Genomic DNA, 18,020 nt, shown 5'->3' with positions numbered 1-18,020 from the left:
TCTGCCTGCTGCTTAGGTGGACCCATCTCCTTTACCTTCTGTCCACCCAGATACCCGGCTGGAGCGCCATGACCCCAAGGGGCCCTCTGCCAGGCTCCTCTCTCACAGTCTCAGCCTTGTCCCTCTGCCTGAGACTGTACTCCGCCTAGCGCTAAAAGGATGCCCTGCAGGGGCCACGCCCACCCCTCCTTGGAGATGGGGCTCTGCCTTCCCCCTCCCCCTCCCACGCCCAGCACAGACAGGGCTGATGGACCACTGCAGTCACCAAGAGCAGGATGCTGCCTCCGCATCCCTCTTAGCATGGCGCTCAGGCAGCCTGGGGTGTGGACCAGACCAGGTGCGCACGAGTCAGCTGTCTGCACCTGGCCTAGGCCTTGCTAAACCACGGCTTGTGTGCCAGTTTGTGTGCTGTGTGAAAATTAAACAATGTAAACGAGCATGGACACTTTCGCTGTCTTTCCAGGGGTATGTGTCCTTTGGGTCATTTCACATGAAGACCGTTAAACTGGGTATTGTTCAGTATTTACTGAGAACAGATACGTTCTCAGACTAAAATCTCAAATGTAGCATCAAAATGTATCTTTACTGCCAGAGTGGTCAATTCTTTTTTTTTTTTAATCCTCATCCGAGGACATTTTTCCATTTTTTATTCAGATAGAGTGGGAGGGAGGGAGGGAGAGTGGGAGGAAGGGAGAGAGAGAGAGAGAAAAAAAAAACAATGTGAAAGGGACACATCGAGTAGTTGCCACTCACACGACCCAACCAGGGCCAGGGACAAACTGCAACCGAGGTCCATACCCTTAGCGGGAACTGAACCCGGGACTCTCCGGACTGCAGGCCGATGCTCTAACTGCTGAGCCAAACCGGCCAGGGCCAGAGTAGGCAATTCTAAACTGTACTCCTGTGGGGACCCTTGGTCCTTGAAACTTAGCAAGGTCAAGCAAAACCCACATCGTGCCCATGCACAGGCATGTGCACTCACCCATCCGCGTGCACACTCACACACGCATTCCACACACATGCGCCCACACATGCATATGTATTCACATGTAGATACACGCTAACACACACACACGTGCACTCACACCCCCATACAGTTGCTTATTTGTGCCGGGGATCAAATCCCAGGAACACAACTTGTAGGAGTTGACGTTGCCTTTTATAAGTGACATAGATCATCTGGAAAAACTGGGTTACCTGTGGTTAGTGACTAATAATAAAATAAAAAGGTCATATCCATCATACGAATGTCTGTGAGTGGGAGAGAACGTGAGGAGGGAATAACATTTGATTGAGTTATGCAAGAAGACAGAGCTGGGGTTCTGGCAGGGAGCTCTGGCCTCAGGCTGGCTGCTCCCAGGGTCTGCCCCTGGCCAGGCCACGTGCAGGAGCATTTGTCCAGGGCCCAGGCCCCGCCCATGGGGACAGCCACCGGACTCTGTCCTCTGAGCTTCCCTCTTGCCCAGGAGGAGGAATGCACCCTGAACACGGGGCTGTCAGAGGATCGAGGTTTCTCAGCACCTGGGTCTCCTGGCCGAACCCTCCCACAGCGGGGGTAGAGCTCAGAGACACACGGTCCGACTCAGAGAGCTCAGCTGTGGCAGACGGCCGGGGAGCAAAATCAGTTTCGACATCATTTTCAAACAATTGCAATTTCTAGGAAAGAATTATTTTCTGTCTCCTCTGGGTATCTCATGGCTAACATGTTCCAGTTGAGTTCCTGTGTCCCCAGCTGCTCCTCCCAAGGTCCTCTGCATCCCAGTTAATGACCCTTTATCGTCCCAGGTGCTCGGGCCCCCATGCCCAGGAGCGCAGACCTGCCAGCTCCCCTCCAGGCCCAGCAGCCCTCCCCGCCTGCTGCTGCCCTGCCGGGCTCGGGTCCTCACTGCTCTCCCCTCTCCCCCGCTCCCCCACTGTGAGTCTGGAGAGCCCGTTAACATGTAGCCGGATGCCCTCGCCACTGCCCAGCACCCTCCTGTAGCCCATGCCCCTGGGCGAAGGCCCGAGTCCTTCCTGGCTCCCTACCCCCAACCTCTGCTCTCTCTCTCTTTTTTTTATCCTCACCTGAGGACATTTTTCCATTTTTTTATTCAGATAGAATGGGAGGGAGAGAGAGGAAGAGAGAGAGAGAAACATCGATGTGAAAGGGACACATCGAGTGGCTGCCACCCACACGACCCAACCAGGGCCGGGGACAAACTGCAACCGAGGTACATGCCCTTAGTGGAAACTGAACCCGGGTCTCTCTGGACCGCAGGCTGATGCTTTAACCACTGAGCCAAACCGGCCAGGGCCCAACCTCTGCTCTCAATTCCTAGGATACCTCCCCTCTTTCTTTGCCCCACTCAGTGGGCTTCTTGCCTGTGCCTCCAACAGGCTGGGCACTTCTCACACAGGGTTTTGCACCTGCTGTTCCCTGCAGTTTGCCTGGCGGGCCCTTCCCGGAGCACACATCCACACCCCCAGCTCCTCTCATGCTTTCCTTCTCGGCCTTGATCTCTGTCTGACACATGATCCAAATGGACGACTTATCTGTTTTGGGTCTGTCTCCTGCTCACGTTCCAGGAGAGCAGGGATTTCTGTCTGTCTCCCCAGTACCTGCAACCATGCCAGGCACATAGTATGTGCTCAATAAATGCTGCTGGCCCTGGGTCACCGCAGGGAGGGCCCGGGACAACCTGCAGAGCGCTGTGGCCACTCACCGGCAGCTGCTTCTCCAGGCAGATGCTGAATGTCTTGGTGTGGTTGGGCTTCAGCTTCTTCAGGGGCACTCGCGTCTCCCCGATGAACTCGTTGTGGCGGAACTTGTCCTCGTCGCACACGGAGATCCTGGAGGGCAAGGGCATGGCCAGCTCTTCAGACACAGGTGCTCTCGCTGGGCTTCCAAGTCAGTGGGGTTTCGCAAGTGGCAGGTGGGGCGTGGATAAGGCTGGGGTGGGTGTGGGTGGGAAGGGAGCCTGTGGCCCGGGACCCTCACCCACCGCAGGGTCTTCCGAATCATGTCTTCATCCGTGATCCCGTAGTAAGTGAGGGTCTCGTTCCACGTGGGGTTCAAAGTGTTTCGGAGAGTTTTTGTTCTGAGCTTATTTGCCTGGAGAGAGAAAACAAAACAAAAAACCCCCAAACAGAACGATGCGATGAGCACAAAGGAGCGTGGTGGGCAGATGAATGGCCCCCTGAACCTGTGAGATGTTCTTACATGGCACAGGGGAATACGGTTGTTAATCAGATTTAAAACGGGGGGATTATGCCCTGGCCAGTTTTGCTCAGTGGTTAGAGCATCGGCCCGTGGACCAGAGAGACCTGGGTTTGGTTCCCGCTAAGGGTGGGCACCTCGGTTGCAGTTTGTCCCCGGCCCTAGTTGGGGTTGTGTGGGTGGCAACCAGTCAATGTGTCTCTCTCACATCGACGTTTCTCTCTCTCTCTTCTACCCTCTCCCTCCGGCTCTACCTGAGGATAAATGCAAAAACGTCCTTGGGTGAGGCTTAAAAAAATAAAATAAAACAAAACGGAGATTATCTAGGTGCCCTGGGTGGGTCTAGTGTAACCGCAGGGTCCTTAGAAGTGGGAGAGGAGAGGACCACCGGAGGGAGATGGGACAGGGAAGAGGTCGGAGAGAGGGATGAGATATGGTCCCTCCCGTAGGGCCCCCTGAAGGGACCGCAGTCCTATGACACTTGGTGTAGCCCAGTGGGACCTCTGTTTGACTTCTAAGCTACAGAACTGGAAGGAATTTGTGGTGTTGGTGGTAAAATGGGTTCCTGAGTCCTAGCAAACTGAACGGGGAGGCTCTCTGCCTCCAGCCCCTGGGCTGGGGGTTCAGGAGGCTGGGGGTGCTGCTGGGAAGCCTGGCTGTTGGGCTGGATTCTCCCCCTCACACCTCCTTGCCTTTGCTCCGGCTGTCCCTCTGCCCGGAACGCCACCTTCCCCAGACAGTGCCCGTGGGTGGCCTGTGCAAGCTGCCGTGTGGCCTCCCTCCTTCCCCGGTGCTCCTGTTGAGTGCGGACCCTACACTCCCTACCTGTCTGGCCCCCTTCAGGCTGGGAGCCCCGACTCCCACCCCGGCCCAGGCTGAGGTCAGACAGGCCTGGGTTCAGGGCCCAGCTCCAGCCCGTACATGAGCTCTGAGCTCGCGGGCCACTCCCGTGTCAGGCTCCCCACTGGGAGAGGGTCCCCTCTGCTCCCAGGAAACTTCCCGGTGGGGACCCCAGAGCTTAGCCTCTGAGCACTGCGACTCTAGGTCCCAGGAGTCTAGGAACTAGGGTCACTGGGCACAGCCCTGGTGACATGGCCCTCAGCCTGGGAGTCCTCACTGCAGCGTGAGGACATGGAGGCCGGGGGTGTCCCCACCGCTCCAGCGTAGCTGGGGGGCCCCGGCATTTTCCCACAGTGTGCTCCTGGGTGGCTCTCCCGGCTGGTGGCGAGCCTCGGCCTGCACACGGGCCCCAGCAGCCGGCGACTCAGCGGGTCAGCACTGCCGAGTTGGCCGTGAAGAGTCCCAGCAGGGGCCGGGGGCCGGGGCCTCTGCCCAGGGGTAATCCATGAGCGACTCATCCTCCCTCTCGGGCCCCTTGAGGGTCAGGAAGGAATTCCCGAACTCTTGGCTCCAGAGAAAGAGGCCAGGACGAGGACACCGGCCTCAGGGCTGTGCTGCTCCCGCTCCCATGTCCTGTGCCCACCCCCCAACTGGGCTCCACTTAGAAGCAAAGCTGCTGGTCTCTAGTTGAGCCCCTGTGACGGGGCCTGCACAACCCACCCCTTGAGATGTCTGTGGGGCCCAGGGCAAGACCCCAATCTGAAAAGACAATGTGACCTTCCCCTCCATGAAATAGAGAACAAGACAACACTGAACTGGAAGACGCACGAAGGGAAGTCTGCCAGACTTTTCATCTTCCGGTGCTGAGGGTCAGCTTGGTGCTCTTGTCTCATAGCAAATGTTTGCTAAACACTTTTTCTCTCTCCTTTCCTGGAGGCACCACGTGCTTGTCTGCCTGCTGCGGCATCTGGCGTGGGAACGTGGGTTCTGTGGTCAGAAACATTGGGCAGATGCTGTCCAGTCAATCCCCCTTGTGGGGCATCACAGAAAAGCCCATCAACACATGAAAGGTTCTGATAAGTCCTGCAGTAAAGACACCTATTTAACAATGTTTCCCAAAGTTATCGGACCACAGAACCCACCCCCCGCTTTTAAATATAATATTAACCTCTAGCTAAGATGGCTTCTTATAAGGCGCCGGCCTAGAAATTCTCTGGAAGGTTTCCCCAACTCAGCAGGCAGGTAGTTCTGACCTGAGGTTCCCGGGAGGTCTGAAGGGTGTGGAGCTGAGTGGGTGCTCTGGGTAGGGGTGAATGGCTGACGTACATCAGCTTGTTTGGGCTCAGGGGATGTGAAAGCTGTGGGCCTCCCTGGCTGCCCAAGCCCAGCCTGGGCCCCTGGCACGGTGGGCAGAGCTAGCCGGCAGGCCCAGGGCAGACCCCCTACCTTACTGGCTCCTGGCAGCAGGTGCAGCTTGACATAGGGGTCCGCCAGCCCGTTGTGGTCCATTGGCTTCAGGCCCTGAGCAAGGAGAACAGCACAGGCTGGAACCGGGGGTTGGGGACACAGAGCAGGCAGGGCTCCAGGCACCTTTGTTCCCGACACCTGGCTGGGTCCATTCACGACCCCCTTCACAGAGGAGCCCTGGCCCCACACTCTGAGGGTGGGGGAGGGGGTGGCTCAGTGCTGCTGTCATCTCCCTCCCCCAGATGTCCTGGCCCAGGGCAGGGGTCACGGGGCGTCTGTCAAAGCGGCCTTTCTCTTTCTAGTCTCCTTATCGTGGAGGCCAGGTGACTCACCTGTCTCTGAATGAGGCCCTCATGACCCTGCTTTGGTCAGGCCCTTCCTTCTTCCTCATTCCCGTCCCCCCACTCCCCAAACAAAACTTCCCTCACTGGCCATCTGTCCACTCAGCCCTGGAGCCCAGGCTGTCGCTCCCTGGATCTGCCACAGCGCCTGTCTGTCTGGGTCTGTGGAGGCCACACAGCTAGCTGGCTGGCCACGGAGGTCCCTCCACAAGATGGCAGCCCTCACTCACTCTGACGGGTCGGGAACCGGGACAGACAGGGCGTAGCTGACCTCCCGCCTGCTCTCGCCGAGAGAGCTCTTTTCTCCCGGGAGCAGGCACAGGCATGGAGGCACGTGGAGGCCGAGCTGGCCACCCCGGGACACCATCCAGAGGTGAACTGCCGTTTGCTCAGGACCAGGCCCGCCTTCAGGGACGAGGAGGCCCCCCTCCTGCCCCTGCGCCCGGAGGGCACCTGCAGCCACCCACTGCTGTGCTTCTGGGAAGGGGCACCCGGGCTTCAGAGCCAGGCTTCTAGGTGCCCAGCTAGGCCCCGGGCCAACGTGGACGATACTCACCCCTGCGATGGCTGTCCAGGTGTGGTGGCCCCAACCGGGTGGGCACAGCTGGGGCAGTGGCAGGCAGCCCGGCCCCCTGGGTGGGCAGAGCCACGGCAGGGAGGGAGGGGGGAGGGGCAGAGAAGCTCGCAGGCTGGGAACTAGGGGGTCTGGGCCCGGGCAGCTAGCTCCTTGCTCTGAGCCAGGCCCGGGCCCTTCCATGACTACTGGGAGGTTCTCCTGGCTGCACTGCCGCCCTTACCTTGCGAGAGAACATCAACCTTGGCACCTTCCTCCCAGAGGGAGCGATGGGCAGGGGGACGAAGGGAACAGCATGGCTGAGAACAGAGCTGACGTGCCAAGCCCGAGGGGCAGGACCGCCCACAGCCCTGACCTAGAGGCCCCGACTCTGAGATGAATCCCCTGCCTGGAGGGCCTCAGGGCCCAGAGTGGGACAGTGGCTTCCTTCCCTCCCTCAGCTGCCCCCTCTCCAGCTCCGGGCCTCTGTCCCTTGAAAGCCCCGCCAGGCCTTCATCCGCTCCTCCTCCTCCCCTTCCTTGGCTTCTGCTCCTTCCTTAAACACCTCCCTCTGCGGGGCTTTTAGGGCAGCTGAGATTATTTAGGCAAAAATTCCCTCCTTGCCCTGCTCCCACACAGCAGGGACACCACCGAGCCTGGACAAGAAACAGGGGGGCAGGACTGAGCCCCTCCTCCAGGACGCTGGGCCTGGGGACAGCTGCGGCCTACCTTGGCCTTGCTGATGGTGCAGTGGAGGGCGTTGCTCTCCTGGTCGTAGAGGAGGCTGAAGTCCAGCGTGCCCAGGGCGGCTGCGGAAAGAGGAGGGCTCAGGTCATGCATCGGTTGCAGGGCGAAGTGTCCCCCACCTCTGTGAGGTCGGATGAGGTGCCAGGGCCCACAGTGACTGCCACTAACTGGTACTACTGCATGCCAATCCCTCCCCCCAGCTTCCCAGTTCTGCCAAGCCTGGGAAGTGAGCAATGTTCTCCCCACTTTCTAGATGAGGGTCTGAGGCTCTGAGAGGCCAGGTCAGTCCCCCCCAGTCATTGTGAGTGGGGGCCCCAGAGGCAAACCCAGGTGTCGGCTGCACGGCCCAGGCCCTAAGCTCCACGCTGTGCTTCCTGACTGTGGCTGGCCCGGGATGGCGCCTACACGTCCTGGGCACTCCGCTAAAGGACTCCTGTCCTCCTGCCCTCCTTGAGCCACTGACAGTCTAGGCTCCGGCCTCAGTTTCCCTCAGCCATTAAATGTCACAAGATTTACTGAAAGGCGGAAGAGACAGGGCTTTGCCAGGCTGCAGGCCTGGCCGGCTGATGGGCTGACCCTCTCACCCACCTCCCGGCAACACTCAGGGTACAGCTCCCTGGTCTCGGGTCCCTGGGGGCCTGGGCAGGCTTTGAGGCGCCAGCTGCATCCTCATGCTGTTACCATCAAGCCTCTTATGGCAGCAGGCAATTCCCAAAGGCTGAGCAGAGAACGCAGCAATAATTGGGTGCAGCTGCCACCCTCGGGGGCCGTCATGGCAGCTGGGGCCTAACATGCCAGCGTGGCTCCCAGCATGAAGACGAGAGCTGTGCGGGGCCGACCTCGGGGCCGGTCTCTGGGCAGCAAAGGGCACATTCACAGGGTGTCTTTAGAAGCCCAGATCCTGCTTGCAGGCTGCTGGGCTGGTCGATCGGCATCACTCGTTCATTTCTTACCAAGTGTCTACAATATGCACACTCTAGAGATGACGTTAATAAGGCATAGTTCCTGCCCTAAGGAAAGCACAGCTTAATGGGAGGAACGGATGAAAAGACTTTGCCACAACAGAGCCTGGTGGGCCGGGAGCAGTGGGGTGTGCCTGGCCTTGATGTTAATTGCAGCTATCAGGAAGGCTTCCTGGAGGAGGTGATGAGTTGGCCAGTGCACAGTGGGGCTGGGGAAGGGACATTCCAACCACAAGCCAGCCGCGGGGGTGGGGGTGGGGGGAGGATGAGTGGCTGGAGTGATGCGGGGGAGGTCAGGGCACCCAACATGGGTCTATATGAAACTATGGCCCACTGGCCAAGTCTGCCACACTCGTCCATTTACATCTGAATCACAGATGCTTCTCACTCTAACAATGGCAGAGCTGAGTAGATGTCACAGGAACCACAGTGCCCACAGATCCCTGGGCTCATATGGGGCCCAGGCCTGGCAGTTTTGGAGGTGCAGAGAAATGGGCAAATTAAGGCCTGTGCACATGGAGCTGCCCTTTATTCTGAGGTGGTGGCACCAAGGCATGTGTCTTGCTCCCCAGCTCCTCACACAGGACGAGGCACACGGATCTGCATCTCTGTCCTTGCCTGGGGGCACATGACCCTGGTTCAAGTCCCGGCTCTGCACTTCCCTGCTGTGCGACCTCTGGCAGCTCATCTGGCCTCTCTCTGCCTCAGTTTCCTCTGCAAGATGGAGACACGCTAGTGTCCCCCTCATAGCATTGTGCTTTAATACACAGCTGGGATACAGAGAGCGCCCAGCAGATAATTATAGAAGGAGCAGACCCATTTAGGTGACTTTTCTGGATAACTGTAGTTGCCCCCCTGAGACACCTTCTGGAATAAACTCGTTCCAAAGTGGATCAGTCCCCGCCCAGGCTTTGTGAGTGGAACATACAACTGCTCACTTATCCTTTTCCGAATAACCTGAGTCATTGCTATGATGATGACGGCTGTTCTGTGTCACAGCCACAGCACAGACACCGAAGGGGGTGTGAGATGATTCCGCCACCACGTGACCCCAGGTGGCCACTCATTTTGAGTTTTTTCTCATTTTCCTGCCTCCTGCTTTGCCATCAGCTTGAAACTCCTGTTAAAGTACTTACATCTGGTACGCAATCCTCCCTCCTATTCAATAGCTACTTGTTTATTCTATGAAACTAGGTGGGAATACTTGTTAGAATTGTGTCCAAACTAAGAGTCAACACACCTTGAATGGAGCCTAAGAGACTTTGTCCTGAGTGGACTGTATTGCTTTAAGGGAACTGTATCTGGCCTCCTGCTGCCTGTGTTTGTGGCTCCCAAGGCCGGTGGGCAACTGCGGATGCTTTAAGTGAGGCCTGCAGCCCCATACCCCTAGCAGCTCTGCACAGCCACGAGCCTGCCGTTCTCCAGCTCTGGGCTTTTGTAATAATGTTCTCCAAAGCTGTTGGCTTTACATGACCGTCATTTAGTCTATTGTTCAGTGCAGGCCTATCTGTGGCTTGCTATCCCCCAGATATTAGCCTCCCGAGAGCAGGGACCATGCCTCCGCCATGCCTGGGACACCAGCAAAGAGCAGATGTTCAGTCCACATGGCCGGTCCAGTCAAACCGACCCTCTCTCCAGCTGCTCTCTGATGTGATGCGTGCATGTTGAAATGCACACTCCATCATCTCTGCCCGGTTTCCCAATCCCAGAGAAGGCCAGCCAGGGAGAAGAGGGCCGCCCGCCCCCCCCCCCCCCCCGGGAAACTGCAGGAGAGAGAAGCCTTTTCCACTGGGTCTCCAGACATCCCTGTTTAAGGAGGGCCCGAGCTGCTCGGCAGAGCTGACACACCTGTTATCACTTTCCGGGAAGGCACAACATGCCTAGTGCCGGAGCTCTCTTAGGGAGTTTCTAGTCCAAAGCCTTCATGTCTCATTCACAGAAACGAGGCTCAGAGAGGGGAGGTGACCTGTTCAGGGTGGCACAGCAGAACTGGACACAGAATCTAGGCCTCTTCATTTCCATCCTGATAGATCCTGCCTTAAAGCTCGAAGCTTCCACATTTTTTGTCTGCCACTTAGCTGAGCTGAAATCTCAGGAGGATGCTTTGGAGAAGAAAGAGAGAAAAGCAGAGTCGCTCTTGGGGACCACGAAGGGTGTGGCTGTGCCCTGCAGGGGGGCCTCTGAGTTGGAAATGCACCCAGGGCGTGTGGGTGGAGAGGGCCCTCAGGGCAGGTGGAGGTGCCTGTCTGTGAGCCACTGGGTCCTGCCCTTGGGTCACTCAAATCACATGTCTTGGCTAAAGTTTGCATCCTTGGAAAAATAATGAGGGTTGGTCACTAATGGGCCTTTGAGAGTTGTCACCCGCTTGTTGATAATTATAGAGCTTTAATGGGGCTAATTCAGAGAAAATCAAGCTCGAGCCCCTGTCGGTTTCTCTAAGGCTGAACATCCCTCCACTTTGCTGATGTAGACTGACAGCATCATTTTGACCTTGGTTTGCACCTGGACTTTCCTCGCCCGTACACCCTTGGGGATAGGAAATCTACAGCTTTTGTTTTTAAGAAAAACTTCAGCCTCTCAAATAGTTTTCTTTTAATTTTTTTAAATAATTAATTCATTTCTGTTATAGATGTTCCTCCTTCAAATAGTTTAAAAAATCTATGGCAAGGGCTACAAATGATCAAGCCTGAGTTGAAAGCATTTCGTAGCTGGGGAAACTGAGGCACTGAGCTGGACTCTGCGGGGGATGCAAAGAAGAATGAGCCATACATCCTGCTTCCCAGGAGCTCAGAGGCAGAGGTTAGGACTTTTATAAATCTATTCAATCCCTGTTTTAAATTGTTCAAGGGTTCTCCACTGCCTCCTGGACTCATTTCAAAGTCCTTAGTGTGGCATTCAAGGTCCTCTGTTCCTCTGATATGATGGCTTTGGCTTCGTCATAAAATTTTCCCCTTTTCTTCAGCCACTGAACCTTACTGTTCTGCCTCTGCTGGGCTGTTCCCTGAACATCTGGACCTGAGCACACGGCAGTCCCTCTACCAGGAGCACGCCCCTCCCTCCCTCCCTCCCTCCCTCCAGACTCCGAGTGAGCCTTCTCTGTGGGTGAACTCTGCAAGCCAGCGCTGTGCACTGGGTCCCTGCCTCTTGTCCTCTGCTGGGCTCTTTGTGCATTTTGATTTCCATAAACTCCCTGATGTCAGAGTTGATGTCTCAGGCATTCTTGAATCCCCATGCCCAGCACAGTGCCCGACACAGAGATGGTCCTATAATGTCGAGTGCATAAAAATATGGTCCAGGCAGAACATGGCTGGTTCAAAGGAAGAAAAATCACTGCCAGTGGGGCCCAGGGAATGGCCCCAGCTGAGGGCCTTCGGGCAGGCCCAGCGGCGAGTCCCCACTCCTTTTGTGCTCCAGGCCTCCCTGCCATCAGTCCTGCCCTAGCCCAGGCTGAATCCTGCAGGGCAGGTGTAAACATGGGCACACAGTGCAATTCTGGCCAATGAGGCAGAGGATAGGTCTCCTGGGGACTCTGGGAGAGATTTCCTCACTTTAAAAAAAAATTTTTTTTTCCTTTATTGATTTTATTTTATTTTAAAATTATTATTATTTTTTCCTTTATTGATTAGAGAGAGAGAGAGGAAGGGAGAGGGAGAGAGACAGAAACATTGACGAGAGAGAACATCGATTGGCCGCCTCCTGCATGCCCCCTACTGGGGATTTGGCCCACAACATGGGCATGTGTCCCGACTGGGAATCGAACCGGTGACCTCTTAGTGTATGGGCTGATGCTCAACCGCTGAGCCACACCAGCCGGATGAGATTTCTTCACTCTTAAACTGAGACATGGGATAGGAAATGGATCTTTATCAAAGTTAGGATCTTATTGTTACATGTGATGGCTGGATCTGTAGCAGCCACCTTGGACCATGAGGGAGGTCAGCCTAAGAGGACATGAGCATGATCAAATAGAAAGACAAACAGAACCATCACTACTGATGTGGCTGATGAATTGCTGCACAAATCTACCCCGGTACCACGGACCTCAACAGTCCTCAGTGTTTAATGCATTTTGAGTGATCTGTTAACTTGAACCCAAAGCATTCTAGTCATTACAGTTTTGAAGAATGGACTGGGTTTCCACGGGTGGAGAGTGGGTATGCAGGGTAGAGGTACATAAAGAGGGTGGGCCACAGGGCCCATGGAGGGCAGCAAGCCTCGGAGTACCACTCAGGCAGGCACGCTGTGGACCACTGGGGGAGGGGGGCACGTCTAACTCCACCATTCAATCAGTGAGTATTTCCCCCATCATCGTTCCTCGATTAGATCAGTTTGGAACATGCCACCTTTGTGCTTGTGCCTTGAGGTGACTTAATAAGGATGAGCTTTAAAGAGAAGGAGGAAAAGGCCGAATAAATAAACAGCACTTCGCTCTTGGCCTTAGACAACAGAGCAACCACCCCCACTTCTTTTTGTTAGAAGAGAGATAATCCAATAATTAGGGCAGCAAATAGCATAGCCCTGGCTGAAGCTGTAAAGAACCATCTGGCTTGAATCATTTAGGCTTATCCTAGGGATCTGGCTGTCAGAGCCAAGAGGGGCCTGTGGCCGAGGGTACTGGGTGGAGAACAATTCTGCCCCAGAACTTGGTCCCTCTGTGGGCAGGAGCCGAGATTTCTGTGCTCCCATGCCTGGGGTGTTTGCTCAGCCGCTGATGGGATCCAAGCCCAGGGTGGGCTGCCCCCTGAAGGGAATGGGGGGTCCAAGCTGGCCCTGGCTCAGCCACACTCCGTCCTCTCTAGCTCTTCTCAGCAGAGTGCCCTGGTGAGAGGGGTGTGACCAGCTCACAGTTCAGGCTGACAAGGCTGTGTCCAGGACTGCCTTGTCCCGCTGACCCCACGTGCGTCTGGCCCCTGCTGGGCCCTGAGCTCTCCGGGTCCAGGGCCCCAGCCCTGTTGTCGGTGCTGCCAGGGCAGTGCTCCGTGAAGGACTGCTGAGATGATGGGCTGGAGCTGTGGTAGTGGGCCTGAGTTCTGGACTTTCTGGTCCCCTCCTTCCTGTGGTTTCAGGGACAGCCAAAATAAATGTCCAAATTTCTCACCTCTTTGTTGTATTTTATCCAGAGGACCCTTGGTGCACTTGGAGGGCTGCCTGAAGCTCAGGCAGAAGCCCTTCCCCCTCCCCCCCTGGGGTGGAAGGAAAGATACTGAAAACAAAAACAAGTTCCCCATCCTTTCTTCTGTAGGTGACTTTGGATTCAGAGCATCCAAAGGGGCGACTTGGGTCCCTGTTAGGGCCTGCCCAGAGGCACAGCAAATGGGGGTGCGTTTTGCCCAGGGTGCCAGGAACTGGGGGTGGGGAAGATCCAGGACACAGGCCCGAGGCCAATAAACTCTGGCAACCCAATTTCCCCAAGCTGGCAGAAAAGTCGGGGAGAGGACTGCTCCCCAGCCCCATGGGGAGGTGGGGTGGAGGGGGCAGGGCCTCAATATGCCAGCCTCTGGCTGCAGGGCTGTGGTCCAGGCCCAGAGAAAGTGCAGAGAAGGCAATTTTCCCACACAGGCCTGGGCTCTGACCCACCTCAGCTGATGGGCCTCCTTAGGTAGGGGAGGAGAGATCTGCCACCCCCTCCCTCCTTCACCTCCGGAGTGCTGATAACCCCACCAGCAGCTTCCAGAGGCACATTTTACGCTGGGGGGACTCCAGACCCCCAACGCGAGGCCCTTGTGAGCATCCAAGCCAGGCGCAGCCAACCTCGCTGCGTTGCGCGGGGGGATGGGGCCCCGTGGGTCTTGGCGATGCCCAGAGTGACCCCAGCTCCCAAAGGTCCACATCCTGGGCAGGGCTGGCGTCTGACGCCGGTTTTCCAGGTCCGAGAGTGACGCGGCCGGGGCTACAGCTGGGGTGGGGGTCCGGCAGGCAGCGCTCCCCTCTCCCCATTCTCATCCCGCTCGAACCAATTCAACACCGGGCAGCGACCTCTTCAGCCTCCGTTTCCCCTCCAGGCCGGGTCGGGCGGGGCAGGCGCCGTCAGAGACGGGAAAGGCGCCAGGAGCGCCCGCCGGCCGGGCCTCGGCCCCCGGGGATCCCGGTGCTCGCCTCCTCCCTGGGGCTCAGGGCTCAGCCCCTCGAGGAGGAGGCGCGGGCTGGGGGCCCTTCCTGGCCGGGGAAACGGGCGTAACAGGTGGGCGAAGGTCGGCGGCCCAGCGAGCGCGGCGCAGGGGTCCACAGACGCGGGAGGAGGAACCGCCAAGGTTTTTACAAAGGACAAGCGGCCCCGCAGTCCCCTGGTCCTCGCCCCGCGCGCCAGCAAAGCCGCCGCACTCTGCGGGCCGCCGGGCCCATCGGGAGGCCGGCCGGCCCCCGCCCCTCCTCCTGCGGCTCCAGCCCGACCCTCGGCCCAGCGGCGGCCCGCGGCAGGCTCAGGGCGGTGAGCCACCGCGCAGGCGGCAGCAACTGGTGTCTCCCCAGGGCGCAGCTCCGCCCTTCCCGGGAACAAAGCCGCTGCCCGCGCCGAGCTCCGGCTGCGGGCCGAGACGGGGTGCGGCGCGGGCTCCAGGGAGCCGGACCTCGGGCATGGGACACCCCCAGGGGGCGTCCTTAAACTTCTCACCTCTCCCGTCCGGGCGGAGGGAGGTGTCGGGCCAGGTCTCAGGGCGCGCGGAGAGCGCGGCGAACGGGCGAGGGGGCCGCCGCCCAGCGGGGGTGCGCCGAGGGGCGCGAGAGACCGCGGCGGGGCGAGGGCCGCCCAGGTTGGAGAGCACGCGAGGAGCCGAGCCGCGGGGAGCGGGCGCGAAGCCGGCGGATTGGAAACTTACTGCAGTCGTCGGACTCGTAGCCGTCGGCGCCCAGCTCCTCCTCGGGCGGCTTGGCGGGCGGCCGCGCCGGGCTGGGGCCGAGGTCGGGGCCCGGGCTGGCGCCGTAGGCTCCGAAGAGCTGGTCGACGTCCTCGTCGTCGTCGCGGGCGCCGTCGGAGGGGCTGCGGTGGCCCGCACTGGCCGCGGCCGGGCGCGCGGGGGCGTCCAGGGGCGCAGCGGCTTGGGGCCCCGCGGCCGGGGGCAGGCCCCGCGGGAAGCGGGGGAAGTAGTCGGAGATCTGCTTGATGGGCCGGATGGGGCCGGGGCACACGTCGATAGCCATATGCTCCTGGATGCTGATGGTCGCCTTCTCCCCGCGCCGCCGGAGGGTCATGCAGGCAGCGCGGTCCCGCCCGGGCGCGGCCCGGCCTGGTCTGGCGCGGCCCCGGCCTGGGGGCGGCTCAGCAGGCCCGGCGGGGCGCGGAGGAGGGTGTGGGCAACGCCGGCGGCGCCCCCAGGACGGCCCTGACTCGGCTGCTACCTGCTTGGCGGTGGCGGGCGCGAGTGAGTGCCAGGGGCCAGCAGGCAGGGGGCGGGCCCAGCCCGCGTCACCCGGTAGCAACCAAGCAGTGTGAGTGTGCGGGCGGCGCGGGCTGCGCGGGCGGCGCGGAGCCGAGCGAGCCGAGCCAGCCGAGCGGCGCCGCACTCACTGGCACTCACACCGGCGCGCACCCCGGCCCGGGACCCCGCGCGCGCACACACGGGAGGGCAGGGCCGCCTGAGCGCCTTCCACTCACGCACGGTCACAGGACAAGCAAGGAGCTGAGCAGGGACACGCAGGACGCACACTCCGCACGTTCCCGCCCGTGCCAGCACTTGCTGGGTCCCCTTCACTCTCATAGGACACACGCAGCTGTGCAAGGACATTCCAAGCACACACAAACGTGTGTAGACACTTGGCGGAAATGTCCACTGGCTCATATCTGCAGGACACTCCCTACACACATAGGTATCCATACAGAATTGGTTGAGTACACCCCCGAACATAACACACAAACACATGGGCATAGAGGTAGTCAGGGGACTGGGCATGCCCCCAAGCATGCCTAGCAGGGCACACAAACACACCATAGAAGTGATGAGGGATTCTGCACACACAGCCCCATACACACATCTAGTGGGATACACAGCCACACTCCTAGGAGTGCAGGCACAGGCTGCTCACACACTAGCAGGGCAAGTACATCCTCAGCTGTCCAAGGTCATTGTTGGCACAGTCTGTTCACACTTCCTCTCAGGTCACATACAAACATTCTGTAAACTCAACTCAGTCCTTCGCTTAGCCAGTGCGTAGTTGAAGGGACCCATGGGGACAGGGTCTGTGGGAGCCTCCATCACAAGCTGTGGTCAGGAGGGGTGTGAAGGCAGGCAGGGCCCCGGCAGAGGAGCCCTTCCCAGGGAATGATGGATGAGGCAGAGGTAGAGAGGCAGGGAGTGGTCTGCCCATCCACTCAGGCCTCACTCACGTGATCAGATAACTAAACAAATCCCAGACAGCCCAGCCCTGGCTGCCGGTCTGCTTTCCGGAAACAGAGCTCTGTTGGGAAGGGCTGTTGCTTATACAGGTGTGCCCCAGAAAGCCCTGGGCATGGACAGAATCCTGTTTACTCTCTGGTTCCTACTGACAGATCCGAAATGCTTATCTTCTTGGTTCGGTCCTATCCTTGAGTCTGAATGAGCCCCTCCCTCCACCGTAACCCCTGTGGAGGGGTGGGGAGCAGAGAGAAAGGAGAGGAGGCCTTGTCCTCATCATCTCCAGCTGCATCATTCTGGCAGACCATTTGATCTCTCTGTACTTCAGTTTCTTCATCTGTGAAATGGGGCTAATTCAAACGTCACAGCCTTATGGTGAGGCCCCATCTGTCACAGAGTATGACAGATAAGAGGTGCTCAACAGGGTGGCTTTTCCTTCTCCCTTTCCTTGGGAGATGAGACCCGCTGGTGAGAAATGATGAAGAACCCTATGTTGTTTCATGGTAAGTTCTGCACTGGGTAGTGATGGTCACTATCCGTCGCTGAAAGCTATGGTATACCATGTCAAGATGTTTGAAGATGTCATCTCATTGATTCCTTACACCACCCCATGATGTAGGCAGGATTCACTGTTCCCCTTTTGCAGTGAGGAAAGTAAAGCGGGGGGACTGCTGGCTGGTGGCAGAACTGGCGTTAGAATCCAGGTGTCCCGCGCGGCCGGTGTGGCTCAGTGGTTGAGCACTGACCCATGCACCAAGAGGTCGCTGGTTTGATTCCCGGTCAGAGCACATGCCCAGGTTGTGGGCCCAATACCCAGTGAGGGGCGTGCAGAAGGAGAGCAGTCGATGTTCTCTCTCATCGATGTTTCTATCTTTCTCCCTCTTCCTTCCTCTCTCTCTAAAATCAATAAAGAAAAACAAAAAAAGAATCCAGGTGTTCGGACTTTTGAGGCTTCCTCTGCCCCTCCCTGGCCTCCTCCCCACACCCCTATAGGGCTCCAGGGATCAGAGCACAGCTGGAAACGCAGGTAAAACCTTGTTCCCTGAACCTTCTCCTGAGGCCTCTTGCATGGGGACAGCCCGACCTGAGGAGGAAGAAAGGAGCAGAGAGGGCCAAGAGCACGCAGGGGTCGCAGCGGGAATGGGCCAGCCCGAGGGCTTCCTAAGCACAGTCTGGGATCCTGATGGGAGAAAAAGTCAGCCTTCCAAGACTCAAAGGCCAGGGGAAGGACAGGAGAGCCTGGAAGTGGGTCATTTCCAGAAATGCGTGTGGGGATTAGCCCTTTCATAGGCACAGAATGGCTTCTTCGCCAGAGGTGGCTGCGTCACCAAGTGATTACGTAATGACACAGGGTGTTAAGACACCGACACTGAACCATCATTTCGCAATTTTTTTCCTTTGGGAATAAGGGAGTGTTGTCATCATCTTACAGATGGAGAAACTGAGGCTTCAGAACAGTAAGCGACTGGGAATGAGAGCTTAGATTTTTTCTGGCCCCTGACCCTGTATTTTAAAAAAAATGTTTTTATTGATTTTTTTTTTTTTCCTAGAGAGAGAGGAAAGGAGAGGGAGAGAGATAGAAACATC

The 18,020-nt window shown here is 58.0% G+C and overlaps 1 protein-coding gene across 1 annotated transcript in view; it reads right to left on the bottom strand.

Annotated features, from left to right (window-relative positions):
- DOC2B (double C2 domain beta) overlaps nt 1-15,522 on the bottom strand; it is a 29,751-nt gene extending 14,229 nt beyond the window's left edge. The window contains exons 1-5 of the mRNA XM_036268079.1: nt 14,922-15,522; nt 7,127-7,206; nt 5,483-5,557; nt 2,982-3,091; nt 2,703-2,829 (exon numbers count right to left, since the gene is read on the bottom strand). Coding sequence (XP_036123972.1) covers nt 2,703-2,829; nt 2,982-3,091; nt 5,483-5,557; nt 7,127-7,206; nt 14,922-15,294 — 765 coding nt within the window. The 5' untranslated portion in view covers nt 15,295-15,522. The remainder of the gene's footprint in view (nt 1-2,702; nt 2,830-2,981; nt 3,092-5,482; nt 5,558-7,126; nt 7,207-14,921) is intronic.
- Nucleotides 15,523-18,020: the final 2,498 nt, after the last annotated feature.

Source organism: Molossus molossus, unplaced genomic scaffold, assembly GCF_014108415.1.
Source record: "Molossus molossus isolate mMolMol1 unplaced genomic scaffold, mMolMol1.p scaffold_m16_p_19, whole genome shotgun sequence".
NCBI lineage: Eukaryota > Metazoa > Chordata > Mammalia > Chiroptera > Molossidae > Molossus > Molossus molossus.
This window is presented reverse-complemented; position numbering and strand designations above follow the sequence as displayed.